Consider the following 18,369-nt stretch of genomic DNA (forward strand, 5'->3'; position numbering starts at 1 on the left):
GTGACAATCTATTTTAATTTATAAAAGATTTATATTTTCTGTTGTGCTCAACATTGTGAATGAAGCTAAACATCTACTGAACCCGGAACATCCCTTTAATTATGATTAACTTTTAACTACCTTTTTATCTGAAACAATAAAAATCTCAGGTCCAAAAGTCAGTAAATCAGCACACTATAAAGAACCTGCGGGGCTGTGGGGATGACAGAGCACACCTCAGGAAGAATGAAGGGTTTAGTGTGTTTACTGCTGCTGTTGGAAACCTTCGTGTGTGTCGTACATCCGCAGGTCGATGGAGGACTCGGTGGGAATGAGATCAGTCATCAGCTCAGATCTGAGGACGGAGGACAGAATCCCCTCAAAGCAGACACTTGGAGAGCTGAAGCTTCACCTGACAGCAGACTGTACGGTCATCTGTGCTTACCTGACATCCACGCCGCTCTGAGAGGAACTGACCGCCACCGTCACAGAGCAGAGAGCGGACATCAGAGCCTCGAGACGCGACTGAGGGATGCTGAGAAAGCTGCAGAACAACAGACCTTCGTCCTGGAGGAGCTGAGCAAGAAACATGACGGTAACATTCACTCTTTTACCAGTGAGAGTAAAACAACAATGCAGGACATTGCATACTGTAAAACTGAGTGTTTACTGTGTAAATTGTGTTATCTATCAGGAGTGTAACAGTACACATAATCGTACCAGTGAATTTTCAGTATGTGTCCTTTCGGTTCGATACTCATGGACAATGACGAACACTCACAGTGTTGTTTGCTTTTTAACCACCATTAAACACCAGAAATCGCAATAAACCCTAAGTTTAGTTCAGTAGCGGCTCCTGGCCATAGGGCATTTTCTGGGTCTTAACACTAGTTTATCTTGTAAACTTTATATTCTGATCGCTGAACACATCCGACACACTTTTGTCAGAATTTTTATGTATATGCGTTATTCAGCCTGAGGGTGGCGCTCTAATGATGATTGACAGACTTTGCGTGGTGCACACGTCAAATAAATAAAATGACATTTTAGAATTGCTTAAATGTAATTATTGCGTCCGTACTGTTGTTTTTATAATCTTACTAGTATAGTAGGAATTCTAGTGAGGAAAATTCTATTCTCAGAACAAACATAAAACAAACACAACAGAACTACAACGAATTGGAGTAGAAAAATTAAATAAGCAATTTTATGTTGTTTTCACCTTGATGTTTCCCGAACTGTAACTTTCAAAACGGAGCTATGTACCGAACCACCAGTTTTGTGTGCCGTTACACCCCTATTCAATAAGCATTATAAATATAATTTAACACATATTTTTATTTCTTCACAGAAATGTCAAATCTTTCTCTGAGTCAGTGGAAGAGTTGAGAAAGGAGAATAGAGGTGAAACAGTGTGTTTGAATGAAGTTAAATTCAATGCATTCTTAGCGTAATACAGTAATATATCACAATATTGCTTATGTTTTTCAACAACAGACAGAGAGATAGCATTTTCAGCTTCACTGCTGCAATCTGGCAGCGGAGATATTGGTCCTTCTACCACTGATATCATACTAGTCTACAGGAACGTCTTCACAAACATAGGGAATGCCTACAACCCAATTACAGGTAATTATTAATAAAGTGGAGTCATAAAACTCATTTATATAATGAAAACCCTTCTGCTCCATTCAAACCTCTCTACAGTAATGTGTATAAGAGAATTAAATTATGTGTATATTTCCAGACTATTACACTGTGCTTGGTAATTAATCAGTCATACAGGAATCAGCTGATTCTCTTTAGTATCTCTTGTTGTTTGCTTTAGGTATCTTCACAGCCCCGCTGAAAGGAGTGTACGTGTTCACATTCTCCGTCTATGCTCATGGTAGTCAGTCAAATCCAGCAAACGCCCACATTGTGAAGAATGGAAAGGATGTACTTAAGGCATATGCTCATCAGACTCAGGGTGCGTTGAACTCCTCTAAAGCAGTCGTGTTGGTCCTGGAGGCTGGAGATGTGGTCTATGTGAAACTTTGGCCTAGCAGCAAGATTCAGGATAACGGGAATAACCACAACACTTTCAGTGGATACATGCTGTTTCCCTTAAGATAACAGGAGCTTTCATCAATGTGATTTCAATCATTCTGACCCTTTAGTGTATGATTTAAGATGAAGCATTAATATATAAACCTGTATTAATGAGAAATAATGTGCACATTTGCAATAGATTACTGTTTGAAAGTTAGTATAAGAGACAATACTCATAAGCTCTGAGCTGCCTATACATGTAACTTTGTATAAAGAGTTTAAGCACTGAGTGAGACTGGACCCATGAATATCACGTGACTCAAAAGTGTTTTGTTAAAGTAAAAAATCTAGAATGTTAAATAATAGCTTGTAATAGTAGCTTTTTAGTGCAGCTTGTACTAATCCTTGTTCTGTATCTCCTCATCCCACATAAAGAGAATAAAGAAACATTTTTGTGATATTTTCTTTTCCTTGTGTTCTTAAATATTTCTCCAACAAACCAGTAGTACAGTTATATGTTAGATCAAAGAGTATTTATTTTGAAGTCATAATATCACATTTATGTTATAATAATGCCAATAATCCATGGCATGTAGTCTTCATATAATTTACAGACTTTGTCTCTAAAATCTGAAATTTTAGGATTAAAAACAAAGAAGTTTATTTTTCTGTCACAAGCCCCTCCTTCTTACCAATAGCTCATTGTACACTGATCTCAAGTCTCAAACCAGGCTTCAGACAAGGCCTCACACAAGCCTGATTCCATGAGGGAACGGTGGGACAAAGGGTTCTTCAGCCACAATAAACCCAGCTTCACTCCTGAATCCCTTTCGGCTGTCGCTTTTCTGAACAGCTGCTGTGATTGCAGTCTGCCTTATAGTTCTTGGACAATTTGTTGTTTTTATTTGAGGCTAAATTTTGTATTCTAGCTCTGTATCTGGTGTCAAAATGCAGACGTACTACTCCTTCACCACCGAAACTGCCTCACAACACAAAAGACATATCAGTTTTTCTCTTTAACCCTCTGGGGACCAAGGGGTTTTTGGGGCCCTTGGGATGTTTTGACATGCACTGACATTTGTGCTTTTTTCCGTTATTTATAAACATGTTAATGGCAAAGGTGTAAATTCACTCTATATAGCACAAACGGGGCTACCATAATCTGTGAGCAACATGTATGTACATGTTTGTATGTTTGAGAGAATATTATTTATGCATGGTTATTGAAAAACTTAAAAATAAAAGTTTCTGAAATAAGGTCACAAAACACATATTGATTATTTCTTCACAAGACTTTTGAAAATTGTATCACATAGTCTTGAATATTTGCTCCAAAACTATGTGAGAATCATCCTGACTACTCATTCAGATAAGTCAATAAAGTCTTTTAGCATGTGTATGACGTGTTTTGTTTGAGAAAGCTTTATGCGAGGAGTCGTGATCTCTCATTAATATGTATGGCATTTCACACCTGAGAAAGACAAAGACCCTCCCATAATGGCCCTATTAGGTGCTATCAGGCCCCATTACGAGGAGCCTTGCACAAAGAATGAGGAGGGTTAAAAAAGAATGGCTTTTAGATTGTTTGGATTTATTTACAACACAACATAATCCAAAGATACACAACAAAGGACAAAAAAGCACATTAGTAAGCACACTGATCTAAAGACAGAGGCTTGAACAGTCACACAGCATTGTCCCATTCCTGAAACATAGTACATACCTGTCATTTCCAAGGTGTTTGATTTTTCATTACAGTCTCCTGTGAATGTTGAACTCAGCAGGACTCATGGCATTTTGTCCCTGTAAAAAAAAAAAAAAAACACCTGTGAACATGCTGATATCAAGAGAAACTATATGGCTGCACGACTTTGGGCATGCATTGTAGATTTTTCTGGTTAAAATTGCTTTTTAATTATTCATTCACAAAGAATTCAGGGACATTATTCATGTCCCTAAAGATTGGAGTTTTCCTCATTTTTTAATTAAGGCATTAAGATTTTTTATTCCTCTTTTTAGTCAACTTTAGCATGGGTGTGTTCACTTCTAATTCTAAGCAGTGTGTGTGTGTGTGTGTGTGTGTGTATATATATATATATATATATATATATATATCGCAAATAATTAAATGTTCTTCTTTAATATACAGGGTGCATACGTCTGGACACTTCTATCCCCAGAAACTCCTAACAAAAGCTGATGTCTTTATTTTGAAGCTTATTTGAAGCTTATTTAATGCTTATTTGATTTGAAAAACTTTATCCAAAACTAGTCAACAAAATTTTGTCTTTTATTTCGTCTGTAACAGTGCGTATCTGTGCGTTCATTCATTCATTCACACACACACACACACACAGAGAGAGAGAGAAACATGATTCACATTTAAACAGTATGCTATTTTTCCATTTACAGACACTAACGTTATTCTATATCGCGATTAGAACAAAGCACAAGCATAAAACACTTACACTTCTCAGCTGAATCTGTTGCTCCTCCTCGAAGTGAAAATAAACCAGCACTTGTTCTGTGGTAAATGTCCCAGGATTATTCCTCATAGCCGCGCAAGACGAATCTTAATCTGACAAAAAAATTTAGTGTGTTTACAGCATTTGCCTGGGGGCGTTTATCTATTTTGCATAGATCGCCTCAACACATTATCTTATGAATAGCGCGCTCTGCGAGTGGGTGTGAACAAATTAACGATAATGAGCTGAGACAGGAGAAACTGTACTTCTCTTTAGTTTCAGACAGATTACATTGCAGGAGAATATTTGTTTTAAATGTGAATTGTTTTATTTAAAAGTAGAAATTTAAAGCGTTCTTTAGACGTATGTTTCATGTTTGTGTGATAAGTATTAGCGGAGTTTCCGTTCATTTTCCAGACATGTTTCAGAAAGATTTTTGCGGAGACAGAGTGAGCTGAAAGCGCACCCTGTTTATTTTATTTATTTTAAAAAAAAAACAAGGTTTTGATGTTAATGTGAGTGTACACAAAAAAAGAAGACCCTCTATAGTTTATAATCATGTATTGATTTTATTTATATGACCATAAATGATGGAGTATTTTAAGTCTATGTTGCTGCTATGTGAAAAAAACCCAGCAAAACGCGCCGGCGCGTTCTTGGTCCCCAGAGGGTTAAAGGGTAACTAAACACTAAAACAACTTTTTTAAATTAATGATCTGTAAGACTGGGGCTTACTCGAGTAACTTTTTTGACATTTGGGTATAAAGTGTTTTAATTCTACAATATATGGTGTAAAAACGTCTGAGTGCTGCCCTCTTCAGGTTGAACGGTGGCTACTGCAGTTGAATTTTCCTATTGGATGTTTGCGGTAGTTCGTGACGGTAGCGGTGAGAGCGGACGTAAGCAGGTTTCAGCTTACCTCGCCCTTGGTACGAGCTACCACGCCCATGGCAGTATAAAAACCATCTTGTTTCGTCAAAACCACTGTCAGGAGTTGGAATTGGGAGTATTGAAAACGGTCAGGATAGAGTATCCGTTCATCCCCTCTATCTCCGCTGGGCTCCGCCCACTTTTCCAGCATTTTTTAAATATTGCCAGTGGGTGGAGTCAGGCTCTGACCATAGGTTTAGTTACCCTTTAAAGCACAATATGCTTTCCCATCTTTCATTAAATTTCCTTCCTTTTCCATCAATTTTTCCTATTCTTGAAAACTTTGGGGTTATTTGTAAATATTTGTCAACTCCACTTACTGGAAGACTGCTTAGTTAAACGCTGATGTGGAAACACTGCAGTCTAGTGGCGGAATGCCATTACTTCGTGGGTCGCAAAATTGACATGCATTGTGGGAGTTTATGGTCAATTTACAATATAAAGCAGCATAGACTTTTATTTTAACCAGTGCCGCGGGACACTGGGCTGTTTCAGGGGTTTAACTTCTTGCAAGAAAAAAGTCCAAAAACAAAAAGTAAACATGTTACATATCTTTGAAGCTGAGATACTCGTGATTCGAACGATGTAAACCATTTTAAAGATACAATCAACACAGCGGGTACAATCGGTCTCTTTGTCAGACCACCAACAGCCAAATAAACATAAAACATAATAAATCAATCCAGTTGTAATAGAGTATGGAAATGACTGTCGTTTCTGATAGCCAATACATTTCTGTAAAGATTGATATGCAGCTTCAGTGGGACGAAAGAAGGTAACAGGTGTAAAATGACAAAAAGAACTAGAAAAACACACTTCTCACTTGAAGAAGTTATTGACCAGTGTACTCGCCGTGACAGTGATGAGTTGGAAGATCACATTTCTGATGAAGAGCGATGTTTCATCCATTGCCTCGGTAGCAGAGGATATGTTTGTGGATGGTGGAGATGTCACTCTCGACAAGTTGGGTTATATTATACAACATATTTGACTGTCGTGTGTTATGTCGAGTGAAATGGTTGAAATGGTCACAGATAATAGCTTCGATGTACTTTGCCTTACTGAAACCTGGCTTAAACCAAATGATTATTTCGGTCTAAATGAGTCTACTCCGCCAGGATACTGTTATAAGCATGAGCCCCGTCTGATCGGCCGTGGCGGCGGTGTTGCAACAATCTATAGAGATATTCTTAATGTTGCTCAGAAAACAGGTCACAGGTTTAATTCGTTTGAAGTACTTGTGCTAAATGTTACGCTCTTAGATGTAAGAAAGAAATCCCTATTATCTCTAGCCTTGGCGACCGTATATAGACCTCCAGGACCATATGCTGATTTCCTAAAAGAGTTTGCAGACTTTCTCTCGGATCTATTGGTCAATGCCGATAAAGCAATAATTGTTGGAGATTTTAACATACACGTAGATAACACAAATGATGCGTTAGGGACTGCGTTTACAGATTTATTAAACTCCTTTGGGGTCAAGCAGAATGTCAGTGGTCCCACTCATCGTCTAAATCATACACTAGATTTAATTATATCATACGGAACCAATTCAACCGATATAGATATTATACCGCAAAGTGACGATCTCACTGATCATTACATGGTAACTTGTATAATACGTACTGCTGAAATATGTCATGTTGCGCCACGTTATAGACCAGGCAGAACAATCCTTCCGACCACTATAGATAGATTCTCAAATAGCTTACCTGATCTATCTCAGCTGCTCAGTGAACCCAAACAAACAGATGAACTAGAGGAAATGACCAGCAGTTTGAGCACCATTTTCTCTAGTACATTAGATATTGTTGCACCAATAAATTAAAAAAGGTTAGAGAGAAAACTAAAGCACCATGGTACAATAGTACTACACATGCTATCAAGAGAGAAACTCGTAACTTAGAGCGTAAATGGAAACAAACTAATTTAGAGGTCTTTAGAATCGCGTGGAAAGACAGTATGTCACGTTATAAAAAAAGCTCTAAAAGCAGCCAGGGCAGAGCATCTCCGCAAACTAATAGAAAATAACCAAAATAATTCAAGGTTTTTATTTAACACCGTGGCTAGACTAACAAATAAACAGACATCGCCAGAGCAAAATATTCCGTTACAGTATAGCTGTAATGATTTTATGAATTACTTCAATAAGAAAATAGAAAGCATCCGAAACACAATTGTAAATGTACAATCCTCTATGGTGTCTTATGATTCAGCCTCAATTATGGCCCCTCAAGAACAACTACACCGCTTTACAACTGTAGGACAGGAAGAGCTAAATAAACTTATCATTGCATCTAAACCAACAACATGTTTATTAGATCCAATACCCACTAAACTACTGAAAGAAGTGTTACCTGTAGTGGAAGAGCCTCTTCTTAATATTATTAACTCGTCTTTATCTTTAGGTCATGTTCCAAAAATATTCAAGCTGGCAGTAATAAAACCTCTCATTAAGAAACCGCAATTAGATCCAAATAACTTAGCAAATTACAGACCCATTTCAAATCTTCCATTTATGTCTAAAATACTAGAAAAGACTGTGTCCGCTCAATTGTGCTCTTTCATGCAAGAAAACGAGATATATGAAAAATTTCACTCAGGATTCAGACCGCATCATAGCACAGAAACTGCGCTAGTTAAAATTACAAATGATTTACTTTTAGCTTCTGACCAAGGCTGTATCTCAATACTAGTTCTATTCGATCTTAGTGCTGCGTTCGACACTATAGATCATAAAATACTCTTGGATCGACTACAAAACTACACTGGTGTTCAGGGACAGGCATTAAGCTGGTTCAGATCGTACTTATCGGACCGTTACCATTTTGTCTGTTTAAATGGGGAAAAATCGAAGATAACGTCAGTAGACTATGGAGTGCCGCAAGGATCGGTGTTAGGCCCTCTGCTATTCTCAATATATATGCTGCCACTTGGTAATATTATAAGAAAACATGGAATTAATTTCCACTGTTATGCTGATGACACTCAATTATATATTTCATCACGGCCAGATGAATACACTAACTTATCTAAATTGACAGAGTGTCTTAAAGATATAAAATGCTGGATGACGCATAATTTCCTGCTATTAAATCCAGATAAAACGGAGGTATTACTTGTTGGTCCAAAAAACTACCCACAAAATCTCTTACAATACAACTTTAATTTAGAAGGATGTCCTGTTACTTTATCCACTACAGTAAAAGACCTGGGTGTTATACTAGACCGCAACCTGTCTTTCGATTATCATATTTCATATGTCACAAGAACAGCCTTTTTCCACCTTAGAAACATTGCTAAATTACGTAACATGCTATCTGTTTCTGATGCAGAAAAGATAGTTCATGCATTCATGACCTCGAGACTAGATTACTGTAATGCTTTATTAGCTGGTTGTCCTGCATCTTCAATAAACAAGCTACAGTTAGTGCAAAATTCAGAGTTGACCTTAGTGCTGTACATAGGATAAAATAACAATCAGAAAATCACAGTTAAATTCTACGCATTGCCATGGACACCTCAACATCTAAGCGGCGTCAATAAAAACCTATTACACCAGCACATACTCATGGACAATCAAATGCCATGCTCTTTTTGGTTTATGTACCCGGATAAGATCAGCTACATGCGTAGGGGCAGTACCATGTAATGCTTTAAAAACAAATAAGAGTATCTTAAAATTAATCCTGTATAAAACTGGCAACCAATGTAGTTTGTGTAATATTGGAGTGATATGCTCGAATTTTCGAGTGCCTGTCAGGAGTCTGGCGGCCGCATGAACTATTTTTTCCAGGTCCTTCTGTGTTACAAAGGGCTTAATTTTAGCAACTAATCTTAACTGGAAGAAACTCATTTTAACTACTAGATTGATCTGCTTATCAAATCTTAACGCACTATCACAAGTTATACCTAGATTTTTTACTTGATGCTTCAAATAAGGGGATAGTGTACCCAATTCAATTTTAGATGAGTCTGCAGACTCAGAGGGACCAAATAAAATCACTTCTGTTTTAGATTCATTTAGAGACAGAAAATTTGCAGATATCCACCTTTTAATCTCCCCGAGACCCTCTACCAGCCAACCAACAGCAGCAGGGACAGTTGGTTTTAGGGGTAGATACAACTGGGTGTCGTCTGCGTAACAGTGAAAGGATATCTCATATTTTCTCATAATCTGACCTAACAGAAGCATGTAAAGTGAGAAGAAAACTGGCGCCAAAATAGATCCTTGTGGAATACCGCATGACAAAGATGCAGATCTTGAAGTACATTCTCCCATTTGTACTGCAAAACTTCTATTATAAAAATAAGACTTAATCCAATTTAAAACATTACCTCGAATCCCTACATAATTTTCTAAGCGTGACATTAAAATGTTATGGTCAATTGTGTCAAACACTGCTGTAAGATCTAATAATAGAAGTACTGTTGAATCACCAATATCTGTGGCCATAAAAACGTCATTAAATACTTTTAATAATGCAGATTCTGTACACTCTAAAAAATGCTGGGTTGTTTTAACCCAACTTTGGGTCAAATATGGACAAATCCAGCCGTTGGTTTAAATTTTTACATAAAATTTTTAACCCAACGTTTGGGTTTGTCCATATTTGACCCAAAATTGGGTTAAAACAACCCAGCATTTTTTAGAGTGTATGTTGTTTTTTGAAGCCCGACTGGAAGACTTCACCAATAGTATTGTCAGTAAGGAAGGACTCAAGTTAAATAAAGACTGTTTTCTCCAAGATCTTTGCTAGATAAGGTAGCTTTGTGATTGATCTATAATTGCACAAGACATTCTTATCTAAATTAGTTTTTTTCAGCAAAGGATGCACTATAGCATGTTTACAGTAGGTTGGAACAATTCCAGAGAGTAGACTCTTATTAATTATTGATACTATAAATGGACCAATCAACTCAATAACTTTCTTAACCCTCTGGGGTCCTTCATTTCAGAGTCACACTCAGGACCTTCGGGTCCAAATGGGCCGGAAGGGTGGGATTAATATTTATTAAAAAAAAATCATCTTTTTTTTTTTTTTACTTGTTTTTTATAATATTTTTTCTTTTCTTTTTTGGTGTTTTGAGATAATTTCAAAAATAAAAATGATTTATAATTAATATTAATGCAATAATTATGACCCATTTTTTTTTCCCATTGAATATAATAGAAATTTAAAAAATATATATTTTTTATTTTTTTATTTTTTCAGATGGATGCCATATGGTGGACAAACTGAGCATTTTAAAAATTCAAAACCCATATGTAATCTGAATTTATTAGTGTGTATGTGTATAAAAGTGTGTTTGTGTGTGTGTGTGTGTGTGTGTGTGTGTGTGTGTGTGTGTGTGTGTGTGTGGATGTGTCCCGAAGGTCCTGAGTGTGACTATTTTTTTTACAACCACTTAGACTATTCAAATCCTGTCCCCAATTTTTTGGGGTGTTCATATGCTAAGTACCAACAAAGTCACCAAATTTCGGACCATTCCGATAAAGCAATGATTTAAAAAAAAAACAATTTAAATGCTTCGGGTCCATTTGGGCCGAAGGACCCCAGAGGGTTAAATAGCACTGTAGGAACAATATCTTGTGGAGAAACTGTCGGCTTTAGCTTACAAACAATGTCTAAAAGTGTGGGTAAGGAGATAGGCTCAAAATCGGACAGCACAGCATGAGTTATCATCCATAGGCTCAAATGAGCACTGTTGTATATTCCTTCGGATGTCCGATATACGACCGACAAAAAATTTCAAAAGACTTTCACATAAATCCACAGGTAAAATTCCATGCACCTCTAATCTGGGGTTCAAAAATAAGTCAATTGTCGAAAAGAGAACTCTTGAATTTAGATGATTTTTATCAATGATGTTTGAAATTTTTTTGAACCTGGCAGTTTTTACGTGCTGTTTTAAAGTGTGTACGTCATCGAATTTTCAATAATTATTACTTATAATATCACCACCACAATGAGAAATCGCATGAAATCCAACATATTTTTGCTGTTCTTGTTGCATTTGCAGGCTTTCACCAGCAGATGTCCTCAGCATGCTGTGCGTCGAGTGAAGCTAGTGTAATGAGCTAACAGTGAGTTTAGCTGACATAGTCAATATAGTGGAATAAAAACAACACTGCAACTTCAAAGGAAGCAAGACAGTGTTGGGTATGAACGACAGAGGGTATGAACGATTGTTTTCTATATCCATTGTCTTGAAATGGGGGTTTGACTTGTTACACAGTATTTCTGGGCCTCAGCGATTCATTTCTCTGCAAGTCGTCTGCCTTTTTAAATGCGCGAGCCCTTAAATTACAATGGATTCTGATTGGCTGTCAGTGTTTTATCGTTCAATCATGTACAGCTGCTGCCAGATGCAATACAGGTATCCGGTGCAGTGAATCGAACTTTGAATGACACTTTAAAGATTTTGTCAGTATGTTTAATCAATAATTAATAAAGCATGTTTAATAAAATATATATTTCTTTTAAATATATACCCTAGTTAATGTCAATTATTATTCACACTCTAAAAAATACTACACATAATTGTTTAAAATGTATGTATTATTGAAATTCGCGTCATTTTCCAATGTAATTGCATTTCTTTTCCTCTACAAATATCATGTATTGATTCATCGCTGTTCTCATAGATATCTATATATGGCTGTTCTACCACATGCACTCGACGAGAGCCGCCTGTGTGTTTGTTTGATCGAGTCTGCCCCCTGGTTCTGTGTGTGTGTGCTCGACTCGTCGTGTCTGTCGTGAAGATGGCGGCGCTCGGTGTGTGTCGCGGGATTCTGAAGGAGATCCGGATCGTGAAGGGTTCCGATTACAAACACACTCTCATTTATAAATATGTGCTGGAGCAGTTCAGGAGGAACCAGGTAACAGAACCGATACCGGCTGCTCGATATAACAGTGTGTGTGTGTGTGTGTGCGTCACTGCAATCCAGAAGAGTTCAGTTCTTTTGCGCATTATTGATTAAAGTCCGTCCACAAACTGTCTGACAAGTTGGAATTATATTATATTAATATAACATTTACTTGTATCAAATTATAATATATATATATATATATATATATATATATACTATTTTACATATAATATTTTACTATTAAAATTACAATTATATAATATATTTGTTTTAATTATGAAAAACAAAATTATAATTTCATCACATCATTATAATAGTCTATTAATATATTATAGTATATTAATATAAAATTTGAAGTTTTTTAAATATTTATTTATTTTATCAAAATATAATTAATAATATATTTTTAAATTATTATATATACTTCATTAAATGATTATTTATATTTATAATATTCATATATTTTAAGTAAATGTTTTAAATATTTTCCAAAAATGGCAAAATTGATATATTATAATTATAAAAAATCTATAATTATAAATTACTTATATTTATAGCTAAGTATAATATTAATTTATTTAAGTAAATATTTTAGATTTTTTAGAACATACAAAATTATAATTAATATATTTATATTCTAATTAGTCAAAATAAAACTATTACAAATTGATATAAATAATTGTATTGTACTAATATAATATATTTTCTGTGAATGTTATATATATTTATCTGCTCAGTGCAGTTGAGTGGTGTTGGGTCAGTTTGGGTTAGCGGTGAGTGTTTGAGCTGTGTGTATTAATGAGGGAAACATGACCTTCAGCTCATGAAGCTGCTTTTTCCACATTAAGATCCTGCTGAATGTGATCTGTGTGTGTGTTTCAGGTGACCGGAGCGCAGCTGTGTCGAGCGCAGGCGGAGGCTCTGCATGCGGCGCAGTCGTACCTGTGTCTGCTGAGCTCCACGCGTCTGCACCTGCGTCTGCACCTGCGCTACCACTCGCCCAGAGCAGACGTGCGCATCGACCAGGCCGCCGGTCTCGTGGGGCTCCGGCTCCCCAAGCAGCCCGGGGGCAAGGGCTGGGAGACCTGAGGACGTGTGTGTGTGTGTGTGTGTGTGTGTGTGTGTGTGTGAGCGGCTTCATCTCTGTTCCTCTTCTAATAAACAGACTCACTTTACAATCATTAATGCTTGTGTCTCTTACTCCGTGGATAAACACACTCTTCAAAATAAAGCTGGGAGTTTCTCAGCGAAGAACAACACTTTCAATTAGGGTTGGGAATCGTCGGAATTTTAACGATTCCAATTTCAGTTCTGCTTATCGATTGCGATTCCTATCAATTCCAATAAGGTAAAAAAAAATAAAAAACTTAGATATCATTACCATTTGGTCTTATTGCAAAACATTTAATTGTAGCTGAATATCATGAACAGAAATCTACAAGTTAAAGAACAGGGAACGCTTGCCTGTGGCTTAAAAACAACATAGAAAAACAACTAGCCGAACTTATGTAAATTTCAAGCATTATTAAAAAGCAAATAAACACTGCTAATTTTTTACTTGTTCTTTTTTAATTACTATTGCAAAAAGTTACAACTGAACAAAAATATGATTTCAGGTACAGAAACTGGAATCAAGTGTAAAATAATGCGCTTTATAAGTAAAATACACATTACAAATAAAGAGCAAGTGAATTTTCTCTTTGTCTTTTGTTGTTTGATTAGGGTTATTATAGAGACGGCAGCAGGAATATTACTAAGTAAGTTACGTTTATTTATATAGCAACTTTCACAGACAAGGAAGGGTCACAAAGTATGGAAGCTTGTTTCCGCCACTGAATAAAATTTTTTAAAAAATTGTGACTATCTCACAATTGCGAGATATGAAGTCAGAATTGTGAGAAATAAAGTCGCAATTGCGAAATATAAAGTCGCAATTGCGAGAAAAAAAGTGGCAATTGCGAGAAAAAAAGACAGAATTGCGACTTTTTATCTCACAATTGCGAGATATAAAGTCAGAATTGTGAGAAATAAAGTCGCAATTGCGAGATACAAAGTCGCAATTCTGAGAAATAAAGTCGCAACTGCGAGATACAAAGACAGAATTGCGACTTTTTATCTCACAATTCTGACTTTTTTTCTCACAATTGCGAGTTTACATTTCGCAATTCTGACTTTATAACACATAATTGCAAGTTTATGTCTCGAAATTCTGACATCCTTTCTCAGAATTGTGAGATATAAATTCGCAATTGCGAGTTATCAGTCCAATTCTAAGGAAAAAAAGTAACTTTTTTCCCCTCAGAATAGTTTATACCTCACAATTCTGACTTTATATCACGCAATTTCGACTTTATCTCACGCAATTCTGACTTTATAACACGCAATTGTGACTTTATAACACGCAATTGCGACTATTTCACGCAATTCTGACTTTATAACACGCAATTGCGACTTTATATCACGCAATTCTGACTTTATAACGTGCAATTGCGACTTTATATCAATAAATTCTGACTTTATATCTCGCAATTCTGACTTTATAACACGCAATTGCAATTTTATATCACAATTCTGACTTTATATCTCGCAATTCTGACTTTATGACACGCAATTCTGACTTTATAACACGCAATTGCGACTATTTCACGCAATTCTGACTTTATAACACGCAATCGCGACTTTATATCACGCAATTCTGACTTTATAACACGCAATTGCGATTTTATATCACGCAATTCTGACTTTATATCTCGCAATTCTGACTTTATAACGTGCAATTGCGATTTTATATAAATAAATTCTGACTTTATATCTCGCAATTCTGACTTTATAACACGCAATTGCGATTTTATATCACACAATTCTGACTTTATATCTCGCAATTCTGACTTTATAACATGCAATTGCGATTTTATATCACACAATTCTGACTTTATAACACGCAATTGCGATTTTATATCACACAATTCTGACTTTATATCTCGCAATTTTGAGAAATAAAGTCAGAATTGCGAGATGTAAACTCGCAATTGTGAGAAAAAAGTCAGAATTGTGAGATAAAAAGACGCAATTACCTTTTTATTTTTCATTCTGTGGCGGAAACAAGCTTCCATAACAAAGTGTTATACAGTAAAAAATAATAATAATAATATCAAAACAAATAAAATAACATCTGTAGAAATGCCATCAAACACCATAGAAATTGAATAAACGCCAAATCATATTGTTAATTAAAAGCTTGTCCAAAAAGATGTGTCTTCAGACGTGTTTCAAGAGATTCCACAGAAGCCATAGTTCTCAATGCTGTTGGGCCACACACAGAGAGCACGTCGCCGCTCGTCTTAAGACGGGTTCTGGGAACGGTTAAAAGCTCTTGGCCTGAAGACCCGAGACCGACCTGGGGCGTGTGCATGTAATAAACCCTGGATGTAAGAGGGTGCTTGACCATGCAAAGCTCTGTAAGTAATGACTACAATTTTAAAATGCACTCTTAACCCAATAGGAAGCTAATGAGGGCCTTAAGCACAGGAGTAATGTGCGACCTCCAAGTCAAAAGCCTTCTGTACGACTTGCAGTCGATCCAAGATTTGTTCAAACAAGTGTACAGAAAATTGCAATAATCCAGCTGTGAAGAAATAAAGGCATGAACAAGCATCTCAATCTCTTTTTTTTGAAACCATAGATCTAATCTTAGCAATGTTCCTGAGATGGAAAAACAGGAACGAACCATGACTGTTACATGACTGTTAAAACACATAGACCTGTCAAATAAGACACCCAGATTTCTTATATCACCACAGTCAGAGGATGATAAACCCCCAAAGGCCTGCCTAATCTTAGGGGTAATGGTATCTGGGGCAATGATCATCACCTCAGTTTTATCTTTATTAAGTTGGAGAAAGTTGTCTGCCATCCATTTGTTAATGGAGACTAGACAATTCTACAACAGGGACAGTTTATCTAATCTATCTGGACTATAAGATATATATATATAATTGGATATCATCAGCATAACAATGATAAGATACTTTAAAACTCCTAATAATCTCGGCAAGAGGAAACATTTACAGTATGGACAACAGAGGGCCGAACACAGAGCCTTGAGGCACACCACAGGACAAAGGGACAGAGCCTTGAGCCTTGATAATAATGTATGGCGGAATACCATAGCAAGTGCTTGGGAGCACTTCGACTCGGTGCATATATCTATGGACTCGGCGCAGTAATATCATCACTCGTGAAAAGTCCTCTCCCTCTCCGGAGTGATGATATTACTGCGCCGAGTCCATAGATATATATGCACCGAGTCGAAGTGCTCCCAAGCACTTGCTGTGGTATTCCGCCATACATTATAGTTATCCACTTTTTGTGATTGAGTGCACGCACTGAGACGAGAGAGGTATGTATCAACTCGTCTTAGTTAAGGGAATAACATAGTTTAATATGAAAAAAACAGTGGAGTCTCCCCTTTAAGTACCCTGGAATGAAGACACATTAAAGACCATCTTTTGGTGTGGGTTGGACAAACACCTGTATCAGCAAGTTCCTGCAGCTGCGACAACAGTTCCTTGAAGAGTTACATTGAAGACGTTCAACGGGTATATGGATTACCTTATACGGTAGAGGAAGCCGTTCCAGGGTCTCGTCCCGTCATTCAAACAGCATAGACCTCATAACTAAAGTAAGGGACCCTTCTATCATTTCTGTTCGGATGGCTTTAAAGAAGTTCTCCATTCTCTGGTCCTTATCTCCAGAGCCTGTTCCTGAGCCTGTTCCAGAGCCTGTTCCTGGGCCTGTTCCTGAGCCTGTTCCAGAGCCTGTAAATTAAACAATGTCTATAATAGCCATATTGCCTCATTCGAGATGGCCGCCACCACCACGCTTGAACCTCCCGTCAAGATGGCAGCCACGCCAGAGCCCTCGGCCAGAATGGCCACCACCATGCCAGAATCTCCAGTCCCAGTCTCCCGTCCAGAGGTGACTCCAGTCCCAGTCTCCCATCCAGAGTCCAGAGGTGACTCCAGTCTCAGTCTCCCATCCAGAGAGTCCACGTCCAGAGTCCAGAGGTGACTCCAGTTCCAGTCTCCCGTCTAGAGTCCAGAGGTGACTCCAGTCCCAGTCTCCCATCCAGAGTCCAGAGGTGACTCCAGTCCCAGTCTCCCATCCAGAGTCCAGAGGTGACTCCAGTCCCAGTCTCCCGTCCAGAGTCCAGAGGTGACTCCAGTCCCAGTCTCCCGTCTAGAGTCCAGAGGTGACTCCAGTCCCAGTCTCCCGTCTAGAGTCCAGAGGTGACTCCAGTCCCAGTCTCCCGTCTAGAGTCCAGAGGTGACTCCAGTCCCAGTCTCCCATCCAGAGTCCAGAGGTGACTCCAGTCCCAGTCTCCCGTCCAGAGTCCAGAGGTGACTCTAGTCCGTCTCCCGTTCAGAGTCGAGAGGTGACTCCAGTTCCAGTCTCCCGTCTAGAGTCCAGAGGTGACTCCAGTCCCAGTCTCCCATCCAGAGTCCAGAGGTGACTCCAGTCCCAGTCTCCCGTCTAGAGTCCAGAGGTGACTCCAGTCCCAGTCTCCCATCCAGAGTCCAGAGGTGACTCCGGTTCCAGTCTCCCGTTCAGAGTCCAGAGGTGACTCCAGTCCCAGTCTCCCGTCCAGAGTCCAGAGGTGACTCTAGTCCGTCTCCCGTTCAGAGTCCAGAGGTGACTCCAGTCCCAGTCTCCCATCCAGAGTCCAGAGGTGACTCCAGTTCCAGTCTCCCGTCTAGAGTCCAGAGGTGACTCCAGTCCCAGTCTCCCATCCAGAGTCCAGAGGTGACTCCAGTCCCAGTCTCCCGTCCAGAGTCCAGAGGTGACTCTAGTCCGTCTCCCGTTCAGAGTCCAGAGGTGACTCCAGTCCCAGTCTCCCGTCCAGAGGTGACTCTAGTCCGTCTCCCGTTCAGAGTCCAGAGGTGACTCCAGTCCCAGTCTCCCATCCAGAGTCCAGAGGTGACTCCGGTTCCAGTCTCCCGTCTAGAGTCCAGAGGTGACTCCAGTCCCAGTCTCCCATCCAGAGTCCAGAGGTGACTCCAGTCCCAGTCTCCCGTCTAGAGTCCAGAG

The 18,369-nt window shown here is 38.2% G+C and overlaps 2 protein-coding genes across 2 annotated transcripts; both read left to right on the forward strand.

The window, feature by feature from the left end:
- Nucleotides 1-201: 201 nt before the first annotated feature.
- LOC130106013 (complement C1q-like protein 2) lies at nucleotides 202-2,189 on the forward strand. The gene is made up of 4 exons (XM_056272210.1): nucleotides 202-574; nucleotides 674-677; nucleotides 1,439-1,608; nucleotides 1,808-2,189. The coding sequence occupies exons 1-4, from the start codon at nucleotides 202-204 to the stop codon at nucleotides 2,092-2,094; spliced, it is 834 nt and encodes a 277-aa protein (XP_056128185.1). The 3' UTR covers nucleotides 2,095-2,189.
- A 9,944-nt stretch (nucleotides 2,190-12,133) lies between these two features.
- Nucleotides 12,134-13,463, forward strand: fmc1 (formation of mitochondrial complex V assembly factor 1 homolog). Its single transcript, XM_056272195.1, has 2 exons — nucleotides 12,134-12,291; nucleotides 13,165-13,463. The coding sequence occupies exons 1-2, from the start codon at nucleotides 12,175-12,177 to the stop codon at nucleotides 13,369-13,371; spliced, it is 324 nt and encodes a 107-aa protein (XP_056128170.1). The 5' UTR covers nucleotides 12,134-12,174; the 3' UTR covers nucleotides 13,372-13,463.
- The last annotated feature ends 4,906 nt before the right edge of the window (nucleotides 13,464-18,369 follow it).

The sequence above is a fragment of the Rhinichthys klamathensis genome, unplaced genomic scaffold (assembly GCF_029890125.1).
Source record: "Rhinichthys klamathensis goyatoka isolate OS25496 unplaced genomic scaffold, OSU_Roscu_1.1 h1tg000331l_1, whole genome shotgun sequence".
In the NCBI taxonomy this organism is placed as follows: domain Eukaryota; kingdom Metazoa; phylum Chordata; class Actinopteri; order Cypriniformes; family Leuciscidae; genus Rhinichthys; species Rhinichthys klamathensis.

Excerpts from the sequence above, each read along its gene's own strand:
- LOC130106013 (XM_056272210.1), top strand. The coding sequence starts at position 202 with ATGACAGAGCACACCTCAGGAAGAATGAAGGGTTTAGTGTGTTTACTG. Across the intron at positions 1,609-1,807 it reads TGCCTACAACCCAATTACAG|GTATCTTCACAGCCCCGCTG; the intron begins GTAATTATTAAT and ends TGTTTGCTTTAG.
- fmc1 (XM_056272195.1), top strand. The coding sequence starts at position 12,175 with ATGGCGGCGCTCGGTGTGTGTCGCGGGATTCTGAAGGAGATCCGGATC. Across the intron at positions 12,292-13,164 it reads AGCAGTTCAGGAGGAACCAG|GTGACCGGAGCGCAGCTGTG; the intron begins GTAACAGAACCG and ends TGTGTGTTTCAG.